General features: G+C 36.2%; 1 protein-coding gene across 4 annotated transcripts in view; it reads right to left on the minus strand.

The window, feature by feature from the left end:
• Positions 1–26,766, minus strand: part of SLIT2 (slit guidance ligand 2) — a 310,878-nt gene that overhangs the window by 113,684 nt on the left and 170,428 nt on the right. For 2 of the 4 annotated variants that reach the window (XM_019796534.2, XM_019796533.2), the window contains exons 6-10: positions 19,858–19,929; positions 13,754–13,825; positions 10,995–11,158; positions 9,800–9,811; positions 8,712–8,850 (exon numbers count right to left, since the gene is read on the minus strand). In XM_019796534.2, coding sequence (XP_019652093.1) covers positions 8,712–8,850; positions 9,800–9,811; positions 10,995–11,158; positions 13,754–13,825; positions 19,858–19,929 — 459 coding nt within the window. The remainder of the gene's footprint in view (positions 1–8,711; positions 8,851–9,799; positions 9,812–10,994; positions 11,159–13,753; positions 13,826–19,857; positions 19,930–26,766) is intronic. The other 2 variants (XM_011221190.3, XM_002916360.4) reach the window with 1 other exon arrangement.

The raw sequence follows: 26,766 nt of genomic DNA on the forward strand, positions 1-26,766 counted from the left end.
TCATTGAAACAGAGAATAAAATGGTGGTTGCCAGGAGCTGTGGGGATGGGGAAATGGGAAGATATAGGTCAAAGGCTATAAATTTGCAGTTATAAAAAGAGAAAATTCTGAGGAGCTTATACTGTACAGCATGGTGACTATAGTTAATACAATACTGAGAGTACATCTTAAGTGTTCTCACCACATACACACGAGTTAACTACATTAATTATGTGAGGTGATGCACGTATTAATTACCTTGATCTTGACAATCACTCCACAATATACACATTTATCAAGTCATGTCTTTTTCTGGGTGCTTATTTCATGATGGAATCATAATATGAAAACTGAAGAAAATATAATCCAAAAACATGAGGAAATAAAAATAAGGATGACCAACATTTGCATGAACAACTTCTTTTATATCAAATGACTACTCATCCTATATTGTCAGAAAGAAATCATACTATTTTGTTTTTCTGTGTTAGCACATAATCAGAGCTGAATTATGGATTTATGTATATATTTTGATGGTGGTTTATTTTGATCCTGGGGTTGTTTACTTAATGACATTTCTAGACAAAACTACATTACTTGACAGAAGAAAAGCTAGTTTCTTATGAGATTTGGGGGCTACATACCAAATTTCTGCTATTGGAAGAATCTCAGAACCAAATATGTAAATGTGTTTCTAATTCTCTACATCAAAGTAGTTATGTAGAGTGATAGCTCCATATTGGAAATTAGGTTTATGTAAAAACTTAACAAATTTATTTTCTACAATACAGAAGAATTAAAAGGTTTCTGCTAACCTTTAGAGACTAAAAAGCTTCCTATATTCTGTTTCAGTAGGTCTGAAGCAAGCTTCTTTATCATAAAAAAAGGCTTTACCTATGATGCAAGATGATTTTTTTAAAAGTGCTAGGTCATAAATATTTCTACTAGACATAGACTAGGAGAGTGCTGTCACATCAGTTAGCCTGCAAAGTACAAAACTGTATACATACAAAATTTAAAGCCAACAGTCATGCTATATGCTAGCTAATTCTGCAAGTGGATTTGAAGTTAAGAAAAATATCAGGAATGTGTAAAACTGCAAAATGCTAATGAGTGCTTCAGTTGTTAACAAGTGGTCTAGTAAAACTATCAATTACAGTAGAACTGCTCGAATTTTCACTGTTATATTTTCTTAACTCTACCTATTCTCTCTTGCACCTGAGAACTCTTAAGTTGGATGTATCTCTAAATTTTTAAATACTTTGATAGTGAAACATGTTTTCACAGTGAAAACAATGTCACTTTGAAATTATCAATGCACTTTTTATTTACCAAGGCAAACTCAGATTATGGACTATTTCTTTCACCAAATTACATTAAAAATGGTATTATTTGCTTTACTTAGTTTATGCTGCCTAGATAGTAAAGTCAAGGTAATTTACATATGTATAAAATTAGTCAAACTGCATGCTGCATTTATTTTTAAAATTTATTTTCAAACTTTTGGCATATGAGAAGAAAATCAGCCAATTACACAACATGATAGCTGTCCTACTAGCTGAGACAATACTAAATTCATGATAAATAATTAAAAAGTCATGTTTGATTTCATAACTCTCATAATAATCTAGTATAGAATGTGGAACCTAAAAACACGTTAAATCAGGGCGCCTGGGTGGCTCAGTCAGTTAAGCATCTGCCTGGGCTCATGTTATGATCCCAGGGTCCTGGGATCTACCCCAGCAGCAGGCTCCCCCTCAGTGAGAAGCCTGCTTCTTCCTCTCCCACTCTTCCTGCTTGTGTTCCCTCTCTCGCTTGTCTCTCTGTCAAATAAATAAATAAAATCTTAAAAAAAAATAAAAACACGTTAAATCAAATCGAACTACGGTATCCCTGCCTATGGAAAGTCAGATGACTTTGCCCTACAGTATGTGGGTTCAATTTGGCAAGTGTTATTTATTAGAATTAAGGATTCAAAAATTTGGAAGGGGCAAATACAGAAATAGCCTGCAAAAAGGTTGAAAGTAGATGGCAAGAGTGTTTGTCTAAACAGAAACGGAGGAAAAACAAGCACTTTAGAAGTTATATTCAGCATCATAAATGTAGGTTGTAATAAGATATACCATTCAAGAGCCCTCTTTTCTTTCTCTTCTTTATGCATGCAAGTGATCCAGAGGAAACAAAAGAAGCAAAAGTACTCCCAAGCCTCCCATCTAACCTCCATCATTGTGAATCTCTTTGAAGAACCTTCTTTATTGCTGTCAGAGCAGAGGCAGACCAGTAGTTTACACAACAATGAGCTTCCTTTCCACTTTACCTATTTGAATAGCATGCCCAAGAAAATGTATTCTAGCTTCTGAGAATTTCCAATCCATCTCTGAAAACCTTGAAACAACCCTCAGAAGACCTGGGCTGAGAACTTTGTTACCATCTTTTCCCTCCCCAAATTTGAACTTCTCCCTGAACTTCTTCTCTCAACAAATAAAAGAATCGCATGGTTTCCAACTTCTGAGCCCTAAGCGAGGCCACCAAGAGGGAAGGCAGGAGGACATAAGACTAAACAAGATGTACTACATTGTTACAACCTATGTTCCTACTATTTTCCATGATTTATGGAACTTCTGCATAATGGTCTGAACAGGTGATATGCCACAGAAAATCTATAACTAGATTGAAGAGAACTAAATGTCTACTTTATAACAATCCATCATCTTGTATTCAAAATTTTATATCTCAAACGTAATTTAAGAAATTAATTCTGAGGATCTGTTATATAGAGAATCAATCTGCTATTAATAATTCTGTTGCCATGGGCCAGATCCAGTCTTACAGGTAAGACTTGCCTCAGGCATTCCATCTTTAACCAGCAGAGTTCAAAGCAGCAGAGTGCTGGGATGATCTCGGTGGGGGCAACAGCTTCTTGCTTCTAAACTTATTTTACCTTATGCTATCTATACACATTCTATTTTTTCCTCTTTATCTTCATTAGTCTGCATTCCTTTGTCACATTTTCTGTTTACCAGGAAGACTGGAGGCTTGGAGGCTCTCTAGATTGTGTGCACCGGCCCCCTTGCACTTGTCCCCAACACCATCCTTTTCCCCATCCCTACTACGCTGTCGGGGCAGAAATGGTGAGGAAAACAGACAGCCCTGCCCCGAGTTTGCAGTCTACTCAGGGTAATCTAGACATTAATCACAATATCAAATTACACCATGGTAAGTTCTATGCAGATAAAATCCAGGGAGATATGAGAATATGTGACAGAGAAGAGGAGAGACGACACTATGGTAGTTGTAGGTAGAAAGTGATGTGAAACAGCTCTCACTTTTGTACACGTTCTTGTCCTTTAATGCCTGTCTTTATGCTCCTCCTGTGTTCTCTTCATACGTAAGTTTCTCAAAATCTGTCTTGCCCTGTTTTTGTGAGTATCAGTCAGCCTTTTCTCCTGATTTTTTTCAATTCTCTCTTCTACAATATTCCAACAAGCCCACGCCATGTTTACCTTTCTTTTCGCAGCTAGATCAACGAGAGAACATAAGCTCTGGAATCAGATAACTTTCAGACTGAGGCCAGTTTAGCCACTTCATGACTGAAACACTTTAAACAAGATTGCTTAACATTTCTGACCTCATTAAAAAACAAAAACAAAACACGAAAAGCCAGCAAGCTGAAGTTGTCAGTCTTTGAGGATTTGAGGTAAATGTTTATTGGCTTCATTACAGAAGAAATATGGCCTTAGAAAGAAGATGTCTAAGATTTATCTGTAGGATGATTGAATCAACCAACGTATCTAAAAAGGGAGACTACCTAGTAGATACTGACTGGGTCAGCCTAGAACAGAATAAAAAGGAGCTCTCAGACACCTGCAGAGAGTAGAATCCAAGCCAGTATGGGGAACAGGCAAATTTAACAAATGAATTTGAAGTGTTTATAGCCCATTTTAGCCCTTTCCATTAACTGTCCTATTAATTTTCTCTTACTTATTGTACGCCTGAAAAGCACCATTTTTTTTGTTCTACAGGGAGAGAAAAGGCTGTTTCTTCAGTTTTTATTTTTAATTTCATTTAATATAGCTCCTTTTATTATTTTTAAAAATATTTTATTTTATTTTTATTTTAAGTAAACCCTATGCCCAACGTGGAGCTTGAACTCACAGTCCTGAGATCAAGAGCCGGACGTTTCACTGACTGAGCGATCCAGGCACCTCCAGCTCCTTCTAGAGATCAATTTGCTGTAAATGCTTAAATTAACCACTTACTCAATAAATATTTATTTTATATTTATCAAGTGCCTATTATGCGCCATGTACTAGATTTGTTGCTGGGTATTCATTCAGTGGAGATCAGAACAGAACCAGTTCCTGCCTCTGCCTTCGATAGAAGCTTCAGAGCTCCTACTTCAGTAGGGAAGACAGATGTTTAAATGAACACACACAATATTATGTATATAACATATATAAGTAACATATATTATAAATAAACATATAAAACACACTGTAGTATTTAGGTGCAGCTAAAATAAGATTCCTAGCCTACAAATGAGATGACAGACCCCAGAGCATAGTAAGCTCATCAGGATGATGAGGCCTCTTGGAGAAATCCACCAACATGTATCTAGCATATGTTCCTGCATTCGTTTTCCTATTTTATTTAATTCCCATAAATACCCACATCAAACGTCAACGAGAAGATCATATGCTATAATGTGTGTACAGCATCCAACACTGTTAGATAAATGCTGGTCTCTTGCTATCCCTTCTTCTACAAATTATTCCAATTCTAACTTTAAAAGAACGTTTCCCATCTATCTTAACAAATAATTGTTTGAGCGAGTACCAGCAGTGGGAAATTACAGTCGTTAAGCACAACGCAGAAGAAAAAAAAGCATGAGTCAAGTTTCTCTACCTAGAATAAGAGGTAGTAGGTCACTCCTACATGTAGCACATACACACTTTCTTTTTGTTAGAGTTATATTATGAGACAGTGGCAGGAATAAAGGGATGTCACACATAGGAGGAATTCAGCTCAACAGCATTGAATGAAATGTCTGATAAACAGCAGTAAAGTAATTCTACTTATAATTTATGGTAAAATCCAGATTAAAAACTTGTTTGGAAAATATGTAGGGAGCTTATAATTCTTAGCTCATCATGTATTAAAAAACTGGAATCTATAAAAATGAAAAAAGATGCTGCATTGCTTTACTTCTGTATTTGATCAATCTTACTGATGTTGTTTATACTAATAAAAATAAAAGAGTAATAAAAGAAATGAGTTACTAAACTAGTAAGTTATGCCACTATAATGTATGGTAATGGGGTATTTTGTTGGAGTTGAAGATCAATATGATTTATTACCAGATGCTCTACTGATAAAGCTGATAATGTAATCATCAGAGAAGTGAAATTCACCTAGAGCTTCATGTACGTTGTCATCACTACTTATAAATTTAATTTATTGTAGCTTTATCTGGTACACCACCTCCTCAATACAGGCAAACCCGATGGGACATTATTATTTAGTATAACTTTTATGTTACTAAATTTCATGCTAATACAAAATCTATAGAGCATACAAAATGGAAGGGACGCTCTGTTGTAAAAAATGAAACAGACTACATGAGATAAACCACTTTAAATGTCACACATTACTTTCGGTCTGTTATATCTACAACTCACTGTTCTTTTGTCCAACCCACGGCGGTGTTTTGTTCTTTCCTATAATCAGAATTTGATCCCCCCAACTCCTGTGTCCAGGACAATCGTGCTCCCACAGAGATCTTACTAACTCTCACATTCTCATCTCTTCTCTCTAAACCCACTGTCTCTGACTCCCTAATGATGGCAGCTTTCTATATCTTTAAATCAATCCAAGTCTGTCCTTTACAATGACAACTGTCTTTTTTCAAAATACCCTTTCTCAGCCAAACTAAGCCCCTTTCTCTCTCACTCTGGCCCTTTGCTGCTCTTACTTAGTTCTGTTGGGTTTCTCTTCTATTGCTCTCCTTTCTATTGACCATTTCACGGATTTAACCATGAATTTTTATTTTATAATATTAATTACTCCAAAATCTTTGCCTCAAGGCCTTGTCTTGTCTAAGTTATTATAGTCTGTATTATTTTACCACCTCTAAAAATCCCATTGGCACCTCAGAATTTCACACATTTTGTTCACCACTATCTTCTTTCCTAGTTTTTGTCCTGTCCTTCAGCCTCTTCTATACAATGATAAAACCACCAGTTTCCCATCCCTCATACTTGAAATTCTGGCATCATCTTTGGTTCATTTTTCTCCATTAGTCCCTCATCTCACCAAATGCCAAATGCCATGAATTCTGTTCCTGTATTAACTACCATATCCGCTTCCACATCATCACTCCTACTGCTACTTAGCTCCTGCTCTTACGACATCTCCCCTCCATCAACATGACAGCCAACTAAGGAGGCCTCTTGCCTGGCAGTCTATCCTTCTGACAACCACTGGCACACAGCTGTCAGATTAATTCTTGAAGATTCAGATTAAAACTTCCGTATTCAAATGCATTCCAAATAGAGACTTAGGTCCTTATACTATACAAGGCCCTCCATGAATTGGTCCCAACCTACCTTTCTATTTTTATTTTCCTGCACTCTCTCAGGTTCCAAAAGCCACACTGAGCTCCTGTTTGGTTGTATCTTGCATTTCCATACTTACTGCCTATGCTTCTGATGTTCTATTCATTTTGAAAGCCCTTTCCTCATTTTTGCATTTCTATTCCCTACCCATCCTTCAAGGACTACCTCAGATGTGACTTCTTATATGAGGGCTTCAACGATGGAGGTCTCACTTACCGCATAACTACTATATGCAAAGCACATAAAGCTCTACACGTGTTATTTCATTTCAAATTAATAACCCTTAGTTTCAGAGGAGGAGACTGTCTCACAGAGGATAAATAACTTGCCTACAATCTCACAGATAGTGAATGGTAGGTGGACCTGTGGGTCTTACTAAAGCTTGCTGCCTGTAATTAACCACTGTAGCTTGGCCTCCACTTTACGCCTCTGTATAGCTACCTTGAACTTCATTTGTTCCTCTCTTACAACATGAATTAATTTATACATTTCATAGCTTTTAATTTGCATGTCAAATTTGCTAGTCACTTGATGGACGATCTCTGGAAAATTCTTGCTACCTTTTCTATAGTAAGTGTTTACTTAATAAATGCTCTTGCCTGGATAGATGAATATACTATTCCCTTATTACAAAACTTACTATGTCTTTCTACTATCTAGTTCATCATATATTACATCTTCTGATTAAGATAAAAGTCCTTCATTAATCTGTGGCTTTAAAATTATATGGAGATGTCTTTTCTGAGGCATTATTTTCCATGATGCCCCAACATGTACCTGTTACTCTAATTAGGCTCAACTGTACAATCTCTAAAACATAATGTTCCCCACAACCTCTGTCTTTCATTCCTGATGTTTCTCTTTTGTGGAATGCCACTTGCCTCTTCCAAAACCATATATTATTCTTTTTCCAAAGGTCAGCTAAAAAATACTTATAAATGCCTTCTATGAGCAAAATTAAAATTTTGATGATGATAATATTATTATGTGCACATGGTATTTCATGTCTGTGTCCAATCACAGATTCTAGAGAATTTACAGATTATCATGCCTTACCCTGCGAAGCTCTAAGCATACTTCTAAGCACCTATTAGATACTTTAAATAATGTTAGTGGGCCTTGTGAATTAAAGTTAGTCTCATATAAAGCAAATTAAAGCAGTGAACTGACAAAAAATTAATAGTTTTTGAAAATAACTTAATTTTTGTGCCTACTATGTAGACTTCTATGAAGTTAGTCTTATTTTATCATTTCAACCTAAAATGCCCAAAACTATTTATTTAAACTTTAAGAATTGGCCTCTAAACCAATAACATGATAGGCTGAGAGCTTAAGAGGTGCTGTCTTAGTTAACGGATATTGAAGTAAAGATTTTCCCTCGTGCTTGCTTCTCAAGGTGGGAAACGCAGTTCATTTTACATCTTACATGACCTTGTTTTACCCACATGACTTATATTTGGCAAGAACAGATGCACGCAGCAGCTGCATACAAAACAGAAATACTTTGTCAAGACAATTAATTTAACTTTTTGGATGGAGATAGCCATTGGCTCCCATAGGTTAAAATGCTCACCAATTTAAAACTCTTATCTATTCTGACTTTATAATTTTATCCTTTTTTCTACTTTGCAGTACACTCTACAATAGTTCCAACAGAACAGTGACACTGGATTTTAACATGCGAGCTCCTGAAGAGGCAGAACACCATCAAGTTATCTTGTTTCTAGGATTTATTACCGCCGTTTGGTCCGCCTAGTATTTCCTCGCTCCAAGCTAGACGTGGACAGGAGGGGCAGATCGACAGACCCAAATGGTCAGACGATGTACACCTGCTCTTATTTTTCCTAAATGACCTAATAACACCGTCCCAAGAAAAGGGACATTCAAATGCATTCCTTTTAATTCTGCCTATGTTAAGAAAAAGAAAAACCCTAGCTAGCCCTTGACTTCAACAAGTTATTGCATTAAGCAAGAGTCAGGCTCAATGTAATTCTGAAAGGAATTTTGTCTAAACTAATGGATGCCATTTGCCTGTGAGAAACCCAGACTCTCTAAAGAAAGTCATGGGTTGGGTCACTGTGGAGGTGGAGAGAGGAGAGGAAATTTCAGGGCACATACATTTCTGTGATGGTCTCTGGCAGATTCGTGGGGATCTCAGGGAGACCTTTCCCACGACAGTCTACGATATTGTTGCTACAGGTACAGGCAGCTGGACAGTGCAGGACACTGCAAGAAGGCGCCATAAAGGACTGGTGACCTGCAAGAGAAACAAACAGCAATGATAGTTTCCCTCCCAAAGTTGCAAATTGTGCAACACATGAGCTTATCTCAAAACACAAAGCATGTTATTGAACAGAAATGTATTTCTCTAAATATCGGAGCATCAGATTGGCCCTATAGTTCTAAGATATATTTTAGGCAGCATGCATTTATAGTTCTGGGTCAACACTCAGATGAAGCAAATGAGATTCTTAAAACTAGTTATGAAAACGATCATTTTTCAGACTTGAAATAATTGTTAAGAAAGGCTAACCTCAGACCTGAAACTGGAATTTGATTCAAAACTATTCTGAGTTCCAAAAAAAAGCAGCAGTTTCAGACTAACCTAGATTTCATTTCTGATAAGCTTAAATAGAGTTTGGTCTTTATTACACTTAAGCAGCATAACTTACTCTACCCTCAAAAAAACACAAAGGAAAACAGTAACATTTTCCTCTTGGAAGGTATAATTGTTGATTCTAAATAAGTAATCATGCACCAGTAAATGTGGGGAAAGTTAGATCTTGCTAAGTTGGACGTCTTGAGAGGTTCCAATTTTGCTCTGTCTTTGAAGTGCTGATAATAATTTGTAACATGCCATTCTGTAATTGTTAAATCTAGATAGTTCTTTTATTCGGCTTTGCATGGCCTACAATGTTAGCGTGAGTAGTTACCTGCAGGTACATATTTTTACTACTCAGTATTTGGAAACCTGTTTTGAAATGAGATTTCACTGCTGGAATGACGAACAACAGACTGTCGGCCGTGTGGTACGAATGGGCATCTGCACACACGTGGCTATCGGAGCAGGGAAGCTGCTCTGATCTGCCGCGCGAGGCAGCGTAAGCCAGGGGGGCCTGCAGGCTCCTGACTAACCCAAGCCCTCGGAACAAGCTCTCAAACTTTACAGAAAATAGTCTCAGTCTATAAAAGAAACGTGAACTTGCCTTCTTCCTCATCTAGAAAACAGGAAGGGAAAAGTGAAGAGAGAAAAAAGTGGTTAGTAACGAACTGTTAGTCATTTCATTATTTAATTTTTTTTAAAAAAGCAACCAGACCTGAAGAGAACATTCCCATTTCATGACATTACAAGAAAATTTCACCTGGGTTATAAAAAGTGTGAAAAAAATACATAAAAAGTTCTAAAAGACAACAATCAATCAGAATCCTCTGCTAGTACTTCTTCTCGTGCCTCCTTTAAGGGGCTATTTGTGATGCATTATATATATTTAAAATTTTTGTGTTATTGTATTTTGACCAGACACTTCTCAAGCAGAACCAGCCCTGTATTTATAAGATATACGTTAATATGTATCAGATGCTATTAACATATTACTTTCTAAATAAATATAAACATAAATATCAATATATATGAATTGGTAAGCAGACTGCCTACGTTCAGATCCTTGGACTCAGCTATATGATCTTGGACAAGGCTACTTTGCATCTTTTTCTCAGCGTTTTCATCTCTAGTATAAGGATAATATTACTTTTCACTACAGTTGGGGAGGTGAAGTGAGGTGTATATATGGGAAATATCTAGATTGGCACTGGAACGTATAGAAAGAACTAAGTGAATGTCACTTACTGATAGTTTACATAGGCCGTGCCTTATTTTTGTTTCCAGATTTCCATCCCTGAAGTTAGTCATTTATCTCTTAGAAGTAGACGTGAACCACTAGTATTTACGAGAAGAACTTTGTCACTCTGCAACTACAGTTGAGATATTTTTTTCTTTTTTCTTTTTTTTTTTTTGAGCTATTTTTTTTTTTTTAATTTCCTAGCAGGGATCCAGGATTAACCATATTTCCAATTATTAGCATAAAAGCAGACGTACATTATTACTTAACAGGAAAATAAGCAGCAAACAGAATTAAAGTCTAGAAACTTCCTAGATTTCCCCAGGAGTGAAAATAGAGAAATCCTTCATCCTCCCTTCAGAGGAACCTGTCCTTGCCAATCACGCACACATGTCTTAGAACCTATTCTCAACATCCTTAAAACCAAGGACTTCCATAGAGTGATTAGTGCACAATTGCACACGTTAGCAAGCAACACGGAAACTTTGAGAGCATGCATTCGCCACAGCTCTCCGACACAGTAGCATAAAATAAGACAACAGAAAGGTTCTTTCTCCCTTACCGCTGCAGACAAATTCTCGTTTTTGCACCTCAGCTACGTTATGGCCCCGCAGGTGGGACGGGCCCATACACTGAGTGTAGAGACCAACCCGGGGCCTCTGGCGCAGCCAGTCAGACAGCCAGGCCAGGTGGCAGTCACAATACAGATTGTTCGAGTGCAGTCGACTAGAGGAGAAAAAGACAAGTTAAATGCAAGAAAACAGAAAATAGTTACTTCAAAAATCGAAGGAAAAAAAAGTCTTAATAATGATCTATAGCTTTATTTCTTAACATGTCAGTAGACAAAGCTTAGGAAGTCCCAACCTGATTAGTTTTCTAAAAATTAAACTGGTGTACAACCGCAGAATCGAGTTTCTCTTCATTTACCTCTGAGCTAAGCCAACATCCAGGAGCTCGAACACGACCATAAAAATGGTTTTCCTATGTTCACTCAAAAGGGTAAAAAGAAACAAGAGATGTCCAACGCAAATTGCTTTGCAGTCCCAATACAGACAGCCAGCTGGGGCAGGGGAGGGGAAAGGGGAGGTAATGGGTGGGGCAGGGGTGGGGGCATGTTAATCAAAGTTGTGGCTCCCAGTGTGAATCATCAGTTAGTCCTGCTGCTGTTAGTTTCTGGAGGACTGCTTGCAAAATCTTTTTAGCAGCTCACTTTCGTTTTTTGCTGAACAAGATAGAATAATAATTCAATATAAAACATTTCTTTCAGGTCCCTATTCTGATTTCCTTCTTTTTGTTTAATAGCAGAAAAAGGGATTAGCTGCTTTTGGCTCTTGGGACCCTATCCTCAAAGAGCAGGAACTGAAATGAAAAGACATAAATGTCTGGGAGTGAAGGAATTAAGTGAGCCCCCCTCTCTGTGTTGGCAGGGATCCACACCAGAGCATGGCTCCATTCCAAGTGGCAAATAGCACTTTTCCATTAATAAAATATCAGACAAATGTATCCACTAAATTAGGTAAATGACTTCAAATTGGCTTTTATGTTTTCTCAAACTAAAGAAAAGGACATCCAAAGCTATAAATCAAAGCATCATTTCCAGAATCATCTATGACACAGTAATACCATTTTAGTCCTTTTTAGCTGATGTGCTCAATTCTAACCCAATAACAGTAATGGATATTAAAACATGGAACTCAGTCCAGAAAGATAATTGGACCATAAAAATGGAATTTTTAAGTAGCAGTGAAAATATAGAATAATGAAACAACCAAAGCAAGGGAATTTCAAGTTAGATGACTGTTTTACATTCTCCTTGAGCCTGTAGATATGGAACAGACTGTCTTGCATCAAGAGGTAGACAGTGTGCCATAGACCAAAAAGCTACATTTTGTGAAAGCTGGGTGACCTCCAGCTCAGTTTGCTTGGAAGTCAGAGTGACATCCTTTGGAAACCACATAGCACCCACCACCTCACTGTTCTAGAAATATTTTCATCTAAACCAAGCACGTTACAATGATTCAAATCGATGTGCGCAAATTTGAAATGAAAATATAAAACTTTAAAAACCTGATTCACAAGACAAACTGTGATGGATTTCTATGGGAAACTAAGGCACACTATCAAAAATGCAGATGATAGATGCTCCTACAATGTTAATGGCCTCATTTTTGCCACTTATGAGCTCGTTCACTTTGTATTTTAAAAAATTAGCTAAAGTTAATGATTAAGAAATGAATTTCATCAAATACAGTCTGAGTGCACTGGTCCGTTCATTTGGTTAGATAAGGTGCACCAAGAAAATGAAATTTATGTTATATCTGCACACTTTTAGAATTCCTTTATTTTGTTAAATGATATTCCAAGGAAATGATAATGATGTGTTGTATCATACATACAGCACCACCTTTTAGTGACCCCAAAAAAGGACATTTAGATTGGTGTTACGCAATTCATTAAAAACCTGGCAATTCAAATGATTTTCCATTAAAGAGAAAAAATAAATGTAATATATTTCCAGTTATAAACTACTATACACTGAAAATTATTTTGAAAACCAATCAACATCTATATTTATATCCTACTTAAAAACACATATTTTTTCCCCAAGAACTTCAATGCTTTACTTCCGTTTCTCACCATTTCCCACATGTTGTATATAACATATTTTTGAGGCCAGGGTGATTCTTGAACCCAGTTCAAATGAGATTTATCTCTGAAAATGCTTTAACTAACTATCCCCACCCTGGGCTTTAAGGATTAATTTTCCTCCAACAGGAAAAAAAAAAATAGCTGTAGCAAATACTTTATTATAGAGAACAAGTTTTATTCACCTAAGATATTTTAATGTTCATCTCCTGAAAAGATATTTTTAAATATAAATGATGCCACAACCTTAGTTACAGAAGGACTGGAGGGTTATGCTGTAATTTTATATTACAAAGAATGTAGGAGATCAAGTTTAGCTTTATTAGGTCTGCTTGGTGTACAGTAATAAAATCATAAAGATTTACCATTTATCATTTCTGACAGCCAATCAAGGAGTCTTACATTTCTTAATGAAATGTGACCTCCACAATAGCTCCAAGTAAATGTCCCCCCCAACTTCCCATAATGCATATCATTTAAAAGAAAGCTTTAGTGTTTTCACAATGATAGTTCATTTATTGAAATATCATACCTAGCACTTTTTTAAAAAGTCGTGTTTTCCTTCTCTATCCCATAATGAACTCATGATCCTGTTCTTTGTTTATGAAAAATAATACTTTAGGGGAACCCTTAATTGATTAAATTGACCTTTATATATATATTGTGGCTACTTACAAAGTCCTAAGTTTAGGCATATGGTTGAAACTTGCCACAGAAAGTCTAGTAATGTTGTTATTGTTGAGAGTGCTGTAAAATTAAAAAAAAAAAGAAGTGAGACATTTTAGATAATGAAAATTCATTGATCATTCTGTATATTAATATAGAGAAAACTCCTTGCGATTATGTTTATGCGGGACAACTACGTGGTAGAGACGGCATAAAGAATACCCTATATTATAAGCAAGACGATAAATAAATGTTATACTTTAACATATTCCTGTTCATTCAGTTTTATCAAATATTTATGACAGATTTATGTCTTTAGCCATAATATCTTAGACTATTCACATGTTCTGTTAGGCACCATGTGCATGAATACCTGTGTATTTACAACACTGCTTACGGAATTAACAAGAGACAGTCAACAGTCAGTAAAATCGGGCTGTTGCATTTCCTTAGAGGGGCACTGTGTGTAATTAGTGTCACGAGTAAATGAAGATACTTGAAATCTCCCAAAGACTCCTGCTAAGTATTCTTTATTGTGGATATTGGCCACGCCGCTGTTGAAATCTGAGTACCAAGAACATGAACTGTATTCGGTATTTGCATTGGATAGGGATAAAGTGTCAGGCTGTAGCAGTTTATTAAAAGCTTAATACTTTCTAACGGTTTTATGATGCAGGTACCTATCTTGTCCTTTGCTTACTGTGGTGTGGTAGTGATCACGGTTTCTTGATGCTGGAGTCAAGAAGATGGGTGGTCAAGGCACAGATGGTGAAAATAAGCATAATTCTTTCTTGGTTCAAATTGTTCCTACTTTTCCCCTAATACAGGCATTGTTTGTTGTATTATTTTGGCTATTTCCACTAAGACTACTACCCATTCATTCATCTAGTATTTCCTAAATGGTTCTTAATTTTAGGGCAACATGGAATGGTATAAAAATAAATCAGGCATAAAACCTGTCTTTTTTTTTTTTTAAAGATTTTATTTATTTATTTGACAGAGAGAGAGACAGCCAGAGAGAGAGGGAACACAGGCAGAGGGAGTGGGAGAGGAAGAAGCAGACTCCTAGCGGAGGAGCTTGACGTGGGGCTCGATCCCAGGACTCTGGGATCATGCCCTGAGCCGAAGGCAGGCGCTTAACGACTGAGCCACCCAGGCACCCCCTGTCTTAAAGTAGCATATAGCCCAACTGAGGAGATGAAGTACACAAATTATAAAAACTTCGAGTTAATAAGATTAAGTAGAGGGTTTTTTTCCCCCTCCCTTCAGCGAAGTCTGGCTGTGACAAGAAAGGGACAAGACAGCTACCCCAGGGCTGTGTTTGCGCAGTGCAAGGATGGAAAATGATTCCAGTATAGAGAAGACAGCATGGCGGGGGGAGGAAAGCATGCAAGTTGCTGAAGGAGCCAAGACGACGGGATCAATGGCTGGTGGATGACATTTGATCATGGAGAAAGGTTTAGAGTAGACTTTGCAAATCCTCTTGCCATTGGAAGCCGGGCAGGGGACATACAAGGAGAGAAGCAGGTTGTATGTACAAAAAAGGACACAGGATGGGGAAAAAGAGATGGAGAGGAGCAGGCAGACAGCTGGGAACCAGGAAGCCCTTGGTAAGCTAGCAATGATACTCCGTTGTAGCAGCTAATATTCAGCTCTGAGGGACTGCTGCTCTGTTATGTAATGGAAGGCTGCCAAACAATCGGATTTTCCCAGGAGAAGCCAGAAATGGAAAATTTCGCCTCTATCCTCCCAACTTTTAAATACTGGCAACTAATTCAGATATTTCAAAGAGTCCGTGAACTGAGTCGTTTGGACTGAGCGAGATACATTTGCGAGGCCACTTCTGGCCAGCTGGAAGCTGCAGTTGTTAATGGTGTGATTGGGGGGCTTCAGGGGCACTTCAACTTTTCGGTGAAGCAGGGCACAGGAGCTACAGATCTGGAACACGCCGACTTTCTTTCCTACGCAGCTTTGCAGTGTATTGAATGATAGAAGAACTAATCCAAGCGATTTGAATTAAGTTGCATAAGAAAAAAAAAATAACCACTTTATGAAGGACCTATAAAGCACCGAATTGGTTGGTTCATGTTATCTAAAAGCCTGTAGCATTTTTCTGTACTCAAGTGAAAGGAGATTTTTTTTTTCAAACACCATTAAAATATATCCTGATGTTTGAACTAAAAGGTTTCACTTCTCAAAGGGATTTGCTTTCAAATGACCCCTTTTCCCACCCTCAAAATTTATGCTGACTTTATATGGCTAAAAACTTTATAGTACATATCATACTGAAATGTGACTTGAGGGGATAACATTTTTTTTAAAGTAATTCACATGCAGCAGACATGCATTAATTTTGAACTATAATTTCTTATGATTCCACACAAAAGAGAGTTTTGATTGAATGCTGAAATTGATGCCTATGAGTTTGGAGTCTTTTCTCAAAGTGTTACTTTGCATAACACAACTGAAGAAATAAATTATCTCAGTATTTTTTATTCAGTATTGATGCTGGCAAAACAATACTGATATTCATGTCTGGTTATGGAGCAGTATGTGGAACCAATGAAATTAAGTTATTTTAAAATTAATAATAAGTATGTGTTAATTATGTCTGGTGTCATGTATATGTTATGGTCATGATCAATTCCTCCTCTGAAACAATACAAATTTATCTATCGTCCTTCTTTATTTGAGAACACTTTCTCCTATATGAAAGTGTATTTCTATGATCAACCTCAAGATTTTCTCTTTGTAATGAGAATACATTCTTGTACAAAGGATATCTTTATGTGTAAACACAAAATGTGAGTCTTGGTAACCATGTAGGTCCTCTCAGACTTAGATCTTGATTTATTCTTTTCTTATTCCCTTAGTGCTCAGCACGGTATTTGGCAGAGAGTCTGAAATTTTATGGCTACAAATCTCTACATCTCAATTAAATAAAATTATGCCTATTTTATGGAAAAAGGAAAAAAAAACATACAAAGCCTGCAACTTAAGGAATATATTTCATTTCTGAATCTGCTGTCCAAAGAAACAGAAAACACTGATCTAGGTTTAGTTTCCAATGTTATTTTTGAGATTGCATCTTCATATTAAAAAGATAAACATTTTTTTTAAATAAACACTTCTGAATCGTGTCAATCAGAATTCCACAATTTGCCAGGTTTCCATCAACATACAAATGATAAACTTCCTCCGCTTGCTTTCATTTACCTGGACTTTTCCTTCTTAAACTTTATTCACTCTCTCTGCCCTAATATATATCTTAATTTAACAAATTTTCATCAGTGGCCCAGGATGATTACTTCCATCTTCTCCTGTTTTGCCTCAGTGTAATCACACATTCACGAATAGCTCATGGACCCAGAATTTAAAAAAAAAAAAAAAAAAAAACTTGAAACATTGAAACTTTAAATTTAAGGTGATTTGCAAATTAATTAATCCTTCATTAGTTCCACATAAGAAGCAGCACTGTAAAGAGTCATACATGGTAAAAAATAGCAAAACAGACAACTTTCTTTCTGGAAACTTCTATAAAAAAAGTTTACAACACAAGAACTTTCAATTTACTCAGCAAGAGATTTGGGCTTGATAAATCCCAGTCTTTTGAGTACTTTATCCAATAAGCCTTAAATTTTTCATCACTTAATTTCTTTAAAGGTTGTATGAACTAGGGGCTCCTAGGTGGCACAGCGGTTAACCATCTCCCTTCGGCTCAGGGCATGATCCTGGCGTTATGGGATCGAGCGCCACATCAGGCTCTTCTGCTGTGAGCCTGCTTCTTCCTCTCCCACTCCCCCTGCTTGTGTTCCCTCTCTCGCTGGCTATCTCTATCTCTGTCAAATAAATAAATAAAATCTTTTTTTAAAAAAAAGGTTGTAGGAACTATGCGGATTTAAAAAATTCACACATATTAAAAGAATGTCTTCTTGACTATCAAATTTTGATATAAAATATTTAAGTCATTGCTAGAGAAATTCACATTTTCTTGTATCATGTACTCATTTTAATTATTTCTTTATAGCAAACTCTGATCATTATATATCTCTTTGAAACCTATATATTAAAGTCCTCAAAAGAGTTCCTAACACTGTGGATTTTGATTTTAACTCCATGAATCGTAAGACATTTTTATTCTTTGGTATGTTTCAAGATAGTAGTTTTAAGTCACCTTTTAGATATTTTGCTAACATGCCAAACACAATGTATGTGGTGATTGTGTTTTCATGAACTTACTCTTCTAAAAACAGTGATATTACTTTAGAACAAATAAGCAGATGAATCAAATGAACTGTTATTGTATTTGTGGGTAAAGAGTTTTCAATGTCTAGCACAGCGCTTGGCACAGAGGGGTACTCTGTGTGTGTATGCGTATCTTCCTCTCTCTCTCGCTCTCTCTCTATATGCACACTTATATACACCCAATATATATTCAGTATATTTTGTATATGAATTATTTCATATCTAGTAAGTATTTAAGCTCTTTTAATTAACAACAAAGTACTTTATGGGATTTTAGTCCACCTAAAATATTTAGCAAATTTTCCATAAAATTTTTGGTGTTATTTCTACTCCTAGTTAGATGCACTGACTTAGTAACACATTTTTGGCTTGATCAGCTCCGTTCAACTAAATAACACCCATGGTAGTCTCTTCATATACCAAGTTTATGACATTGACGGTGGTTTTGTCATCAGACTACTATCATGAAATCATAGTTGCAGCCTAATTATTCTGACTCCAAAATAGCAGCAGTGAGATTTGTATATGAATGGGTCTAGGACACAAATAAAAAGTGGCCTTATAACTACACTGTGTATGATAAGCACTTTGAATGTTTTTCTTGGAGAAAAAGTAAGACTGTTATCAACAGAAATAAAGGTGACTTCTCATGTGGATAGACAACAGCATATATTCTTATAACAAATTATCTCAATCAATCAATTCTTATGTTAGGTCCTTAAAAATAATTAGTAACTTTGCACATGACGCAGCTAGAAATTCTATGCATTTACTTGAAAATTAAAATAAAAATCATATAGAAAATATTGCTAAAATGAGCTATTTTGTCGAAACATCAAACTTTTTTCAGAATTACATTCTGTTCCTCAAACTCAATTTATAAAGTAATGGAATCTTTTTTTTTCAGGAGGATTTCATGATTCCTGGATAACTTTTACCACATGGACTAAAAATTCAAAACCTGTTCACATTTAACCCAATTTTGGATTCTGAATAAATTTAGTCAGGGAAGAATTATAGCAGAGAAAAATATTTTATTTGGGGGAGAAATCTGCAAATGTATTTTAAAAGCTAGACTTGTGAATCTCTGGCTGGAAAAAAAAAATCCCAGAAATGTACAGGCGACTTCAAACACTTTAGTTACTCCAGTTTATATTAAAATTATTTTTCATCAGAATAATTTCATTACAATTATTTTACCAAGTCAAAGATCTGTAGAGATTACTCAGTTGCCTCTAACCATTTTGTCAGCCATGTCTACCCAGCAAGGAAAGGAGAGGATGCCAATTACAATTCAGATCTGCGTGCTGTGCTTTACTAAGTCAGTAGTGAAGACTTTAAAATGGACCCAATGGGCAGGTTCTTAAAATTAGGAAGGGGATCACAAAATCACCTTTCAATAAATGCTGTTATCCCATTAAAAATGACATCTTAAAATGAGAAAATGTCTTTCCATTGCATGGCACCTGCAAAATATTCCAACTTATCAGCGACTAAAGAGGTCTATTTTTTTGTTGTCATTTTTCCAACACAACTGATTTTATCTTAATATTTAGCAATTCTAGGAATTCTCACAGATCCTGTGACTGAGAATATTGTGTTATAAGGAGAAACACGTCAAGAACAGTATTGTGAACATCTGAATGTCCTTCTTCAACAGACATTTTTACCTAAACATACAGAAATGATACCCACGTGGTGGGCACACACATTTCAAGTCTCCTGTGTATTCCCCAGGAGTTATGTAAGTATCTTTATAAGAGACCATTTTGACACAAGGTTTTGAGCTAGCAGATACGCTCCCACATCAGTGCTCCCCAGACACAAAGCTCCCGTTCAGAAGAGTAAGAGAAAGAAGCAACACTTACAGCACTTCCAGGTCCCGCAGAGCCCTAAATGCCCCATCTTCAATACAGCTGATCTGATTGTAATCCAGTTGCCTGTAAACAGATTAGAAGAATATATGTAAAAGGCTGAAGACTAGCAGGGTTGGGTGAAAGGAAGTCTCCTGAAGGATCTTGGAAGCCCTGGCGAGCTACTGAAATGCTCTCAGGAATACACTCATCTGCTTAAGAATATCACAAGCCATTCTGGCCTCAGTGCCGCTACTGAGATCTCTTTTTGTTCGGAACTGTCCGTGCAAATAGCAGCCCTTGGAAAGCTCCAGTAAATAATAACTGCACCTTATATTAAATGCCATAGGAATGCAATTTCATTACATCAAGAAAAGCTATCCATTAAGAGCTTTCAGCGTCATCTTGCTGAAACAATTTCATTAAGGTAAAGGACTGTAAATCACTTAATGTCACATGCACCCCCTCAGTGACCTAACAGAATCCATTTATCAGAGAAGCCCAGCTGCATGTTAATTTCACTATCCTTGGCAAGAAAGAGCAAGACTACTTTTAGGTTTCCTTCTTTTAAAAGCAGTTTTCCTTCGAGAACTCCCAATCGAGAGAGAGAAATGAGGTCCCACAGACCTCCCTGTTATTCCCAACCAGGAATACACTTTAGAAAGTGAGCTGTTTTTTGCATTCAGCTCCACTATTTCCCTGATTTGCACCGTGTGTCATTATATGTGAATTCTCTACACTGTAAATATGGCATACTGTCCAGTTAAGAAACTCCCCAAATTTCCAGAAAATAAGTAATAGAGTATTAAGAAATTCATCTGTCTTTTTGCTGTTCTCAAAGATGCTAATTTTAGCTGCAAATGCAAAGAACGCATACTGCAGCAACATCATTGAAACACTACATGTATCGATGGTAATAAGTTTAAAAGCTTTATCAGTTCCTTCTAAATAGTACAAAATGCAAACAAATGAATCTTCTCTTGGAGTTTGAGCACTCATTTGTTATAATTCAAAGATGAAAAGAGAAAGTTCCTCCAAACTTGGTTAAGTCAGCTTTTTCCTGCCCCTGGTTTTGGAATTAAAATTTCCTTTATCCGTGTTAAGGCATTTATTTGGTTGAAATACACAGCTAAGTAATAAATCCCATCTGTCCTATCTTTATTTTATTTTAAATTCTTTTTTTAACAAATAAGCTGTTGTCATTTAAGTCTAGCAGCTTGATGCTTAGCAATATTATTATTCCAGTAAAGAAAAGTATTTTAATGCTTCACTTGAGACAGAAACAAAATGTTTGATGAAATAGTCAGGTGAGTTGTCAGTTCTCCATGCACTGGGACGGAATACAGATGTACAGAGCTAAGACTATGATCATAATACAAATGAATCTTATCCTCATTTCAAGTGCGAAATTCACCAAAAGGGCCAATTCACATTTGAGGTGTGTTCTTAAAGAATTGTTTCAACATTCCCATAAGATAGCCGTTTCTCTCACAAGGCTACTGAATTAAGGTGCAATGATTTAATCCAGTGACTTTCAGAGGGGCCTCTTCAAAATCCTTACTTTAGAAATTATGTACATAGAGAATGTCTCATGAAATATACATCTCATTTTTAAGAAGGTCTCTAGGGGACACAGACTACCTTGATGTCATGCAAATGGTACAATCTAGGACATGCAACACACAAAAAAGGCCAACTCTGGAGAAGATACGGTTTTATCGCTTTTATAAACTAAGGCTTTCCCCCAAATAATAGGTACCATCCTTGCTACTATAATAGCTTAAAGCATTTCTACTTATTAGGAAGTAATGCAGAAGGATAATTTTATTTTCTAAGAAGACTTTTAAAGCTTCATGATGTAATACGGCTGCTGTGGTTCCAGAAAACACTTACATTCTTGAGCACTTTTCATTTTTACAGATTAAATTCATTTAACAATTAAGTTAACAGCCTTTTTATTTTAAAGTGCTAAATATATATCTACACTACTATTCTCTAACCTCTTGAACAATTTATCAAAGCCATTTAAATTAGTACAATGGCATGAAGTGTTACCCTTGACACACTACAAAAGAGAAATTGTTTCCAGACAAATTGGCAAAATCTTTTAATGCTATCAAATTTGCCTAATGCAGTCTGCAGGTTAATCTGTAAAAGGGTGAGCTGTATGTTTGCCCATATCTTATTATCCTTAGCTGTCAATGTATAAATCAGTGCTGACACTGCTTCTTTTAAATCATGCATACTATACACAAAAGGGAAGCCCTAACATGCCAGAAAGCACTCAAGCAAATCTTGTTCCACAGGGACTGGAAAGCAGATTACTTTCCCTATACCACCAGAAGTTGAGACATTGCTGTAAACTTTGGTAATTTCATCCCTCTTCAACATTGCTCGTAGTTACATGCTGCTTCTGATTCTTAACAGAAATCTAAGTCCTTCTTGGTGTTAAAGCATTAAGAATATCTGGCTCTCATAGGCCCAAAGTTTTCCTTAAAAGTTTTCCGAATGCCAACATGTCTCAGGCTATCAATCTTCTGAAAATGAAGGTATTGTATGAAGAAGTTACTTGTATGAAAGGACAATCAAAATGAATAATTTTTTCATCCACTGGTGGATTTCGTTATATTGAAAGAAATGTTTAAGCAAAGTGTCATGCCTGCTTTGACTGCTCATGAGAAAATCTCTCTGCACAAACCTCCATTTGTCTGTATATGATTCAAGATAAAGAGCGTCAAAACCATGCAAAAGCATACTTTACTTCAGGGATTCTGAACTATTTTTCTGCACCTTGTTTCTCTCATTCAGTTCACTTCCTTCTCTACCACCTTTCCAAGCCCAGGAACTTCTGCTTTCTAAACAGCCATGCATTTAGTGATTGATTCTGTTTAGATGTGATTTCCAATTATGCAATGAAATTATTCTGAATTAAGGCATTAGTAAGAGGAGAGGGTTTTTTTTTTTTTCACTTTTTCAAAAAGTAGTATTACAATTATTCAGCCAAACATAGGGTAAATTTGTTGATCTTTGGATAATAAGGGCACTAAGATACATTAGGGACAGCTTCAGGATCCCTTCCTGGTACAGGGGTCACATCCCACAGGGAAGCAAGCTAGTACTTATTTTCTGGAAAGAAAGAATGGCATAGATAGTATTATCGGAGATTTCTTTTAGACCTTCAGCCAACATATCCTTAGCACACATTTTGTGGCTTCTCTTCTATGTTTCCTACCTCCAATCTCTTCTGTTTCTGACTGAATTCTAAATTCCATCTCTATCTGATCCTTCACTGTCCTAGCTTGTAAAGGTGCATTATGAAGCAAGTGCTTTATCTTTAATTTCATGAAAATGATGATGTTAAAAAGAATAGAAACCTTCAATATCTCTTTTAGCATTAACATTCTATGATTCTCTTTTCATTGGTCACTATTTCTCTTACAGTGTTCTAGAATAACACTAGATTGCTCGCTTTAATTTTTCCTAGACCTGGTAATTTCAGTCTTTGATAATGCAGCATCTCTATATCAAAAGGTGTTACTCTGAGCCTCGCACACATGAAGTTTCTAAAGCAGATCTGATTTTCTTTAACACAAAAAATGATTTAGCCTAGATTCAGATTTTGATTAATTCTAGGCATGAGAAATAATATATAATGCTGCTAAATATAAATTTTATAAACAGGCATATTAAGTAACAGAAAGGCTGAACATTAGCTTACTTGGCATCATGAAATATAACCAGAGATACTGCATTCTGTTACTTTTTACGTTTTTTTCTGGGATTTCCTGTTTTCAGTTATTAAAATTTGGATACATACTGCGTTTGAATTACATATATAAAACTCACCTTCTTTTATTAACTTCATTTGGTTTTGTCCTTACCCACAGAAAATTCATATTGCACTCAGAAAAAAAAATATGTGTATATATATATATATATATATATATATGCACTGCAGCATCCAAGTAATAAGATCTTATTACCAACTGATTTTCTTTTTGTAAGTATTAGAACACCATAAAATTTACTTAACTCTGAAACAATACTGAACATAAAATGTCTTTAACATGGGTGCCTGGGTGGCGCAGTCGTTAAGCCTTCGGCTCAGGGCGTGATCCCAGCGTTCTGGGATCAAGCCCCACATCAGGCTTCTCCACTACGAGCCTGCTTCTTCCTCTCCCACTCCCCTGCTTGTGTTCCCTCTCTCGCTGGCTGTCTCTCTCTGTCAAATAAATAAATAAAATCTTTAAAAAATTAACTTTAAAGCCAGACAGAGTCTCTCAGTATTTCAGCAAAAGTATTATAACTATGCTCTAGTTGTCCAGGGTTTTTTTAGGTACTAGAAATAGAAGTTTAGTTCATATTCATATTACTATAAATGGCAAACTTCAAAAGCTTAGTTGACCTAAAATAATATATCAAAGTGATTCAAATCAATAGGAGGGGGTAACAACATTTTGCCATTTGGAAAGAACCCTGATAAAACATATATATCAAATGGGAGAAATAAATGTTGTTAAGGATATGGGCATGATCTGTTCTACTTCTTCCCCCACGTGTGTAGAATTCAAGTCAATATGAGTGCCTACATATACACATCTTATGCCAATAGTGACTCTTTTTAAGAAGCAGTACAAGATTTAAGTTATAATGGATAGAGAACATAAGAATAATATAAATTGACCCATATGAATGAACAACCTGGGCCGAAGTTTCAGCAACCATGTCATTTAACCTCAGCATAAAAGCACATCACTGTGAACCCAGGTATTTGTGAATTAAACAAAGTAAGGACTATTCCCTGAGGAATGCAAAATAATTTATTTGAGAATTTAGCCCTTTTGCAATCTTTCAAGCAAAAGCTGTGGGTTTTTTGTTGTTTTTGTTCTTTTGCACAGCAATAAAGAATCTCAGTTTTTATTGGAATGATATATGGTATAAAGTTATATCCACTTGCTAACTTATTAGGGAAAAGCAAAAGGTAAGCTCTAAGAGACACGTTACCAGAAAATGGAGGAACAACAACTAAGTAGCCCTTCACATTCTAGTAGCTCTTGTAAACCAGTCAAAGGTGGTGGAAACTGAAACTGACAATAACAATTGCTTACATTTATTGAAAGCATAGCAAATGGCAGGGTCTGTAGATATGCAATCTCATTATTCCTCACATTAACTTGAAAAGGTAAATGTTCTCATCATTCTGATTTTATAGAAAAGAACATGAAGCTCACAGAAGTTTAATAACTTATTCAAAGTAGGTAGTAAATATGTAGTGAAATCTTGATTCAAATTTAAATCTTTGTATTGCCAAAGCCCCCACTCAATAGGAAGTGTCCAGGGAAAGAGATTCAGGAGCTATTCATTCTGCAAATGAAAGCTTCAGCTCAGTCTCTGATGGCCAAATTTCAAAGACGCAGTCAGCATATAAAGAATGCTATAGAATGTCAGGGAAGGAACAGATTACCCTAGGCTGAGGTACTCTTGTGTGAGGAAGGAAAAAACCTGAACCTTACAAAACAGGTGGAATCCAGAAAGACAGAAAATAAAAGTGGGTATTCCCTGCGGAGGGAAAAGACCCAAGCAGGAACAATTGTGAGCAGAGGTTCTATAATGTTCACAGTGAATGTTTGCAAGAGAGAGGCCATTATGGCTTGAGCAAAGAGCTTGTGTGCAGATTCATTGGGAGAGGGGGCTGGGAGCCTGGGTGGATGTCAGAATGTTAGGACTAGGCAGAATATCTAAAGAGAGCATGCTATTCAAAAAAAGCCACTGTTCTCTCAGGAAAGAGTCTACATTCTTCAGAACCTATAAAACTATGACAATATTCTGCTATATCCCCAAGGCTTTGCCATAGGGCCAAAACAAAGTGTTGTTGTTTTTAATAAACTGAATGATTTTTGAGACAGGGAGTGACAGGATTAAAAAACACTGCCTTATAAAAACAAATCTGTCTTCACTGTTAAAATTATCTAATGAAAATACAGACTGGATCAAAATTCAATTAGTAGACGACAGTAATAGTTTAGAGTTGGCAAAGTGTGCCTGTTCAGGGTTGGGGAAGCAAGAAAGCTAAAGATCTGTTCTATCTCAAGGACAACATGGCAGCCATAGAAAGATCACGCCAATTCTTTTTTACACATATGTGAGTTGGATTCCCAATTTCTCAATCAGATAGTCTTGTGTGGGTTTTTTTGTTGTTTGTTTTATTTTGTTTTGGAAAGTGTTTATGAAGATATGTTATATAGATTCATTTTCACATAATAGAATGATATCATTGAAGAAAATGCTAAGGTACCCTGCAGACAGAGCAAAATGAAAAGTTGGAGAGGTTGTTGGTAGGGAACTTGATCATAGTTGTTAGGAATTATTACAATTCAGGATGCTTTTACAGTGAGCGCAAACCAGTCAGGTTACAGAACCATGGACAGTTCCCATGGTACTGAGAGCATCTGCTGAGTACCCAGACAACTGTTGTTTATCCCGATGATGTCTACAGACAACATTCTGGATGTTAAGAGGAGCTCTGTTCTTTGAAATGAAACTTAAGCTCCTTACTGTCTATCTAAATGAAGAGCCATCTCTACAGGTTTGTTCAGAAAGTTCTACGTCCCACTGAAGACCTGTGGCATTTAATCTAACTCGAAGGGTTAGAGTTGAGTGAGAAACCAATCTCCCCTTCAAAGTCTCTTCAGCCTCAGGTTTACTGAAAACATTCTAAGAAGGAGCTAGGGGAACTAAAGGATACAATTTAAATTTGATATCAATGAATTTTATTTTTATGATAATATACTAAGTATATAAGTATGGTAAGAAATACAATGAACTAAACATGAAAACTAGCTGATTACAACAGATCATTTGCAATTATGACAACTTATAGGACAAAGCTAAAATAAGTCTTGCATTTGCAAGGTAAAATATATA

The sequence above is a fragment of the Ailuropoda melanoleuca genome, chromosome 11, assembly GCF_002007445.2.
Source record: "Ailuropoda melanoleuca isolate Jingjing chromosome 11, ASM200744v2, whole genome shotgun sequence".
In the NCBI taxonomy this organism is placed as follows: domain Eukaryota; kingdom Metazoa; phylum Chordata; class Mammalia; order Carnivora; family Ursidae; genus Ailuropoda; species Ailuropoda melanoleuca.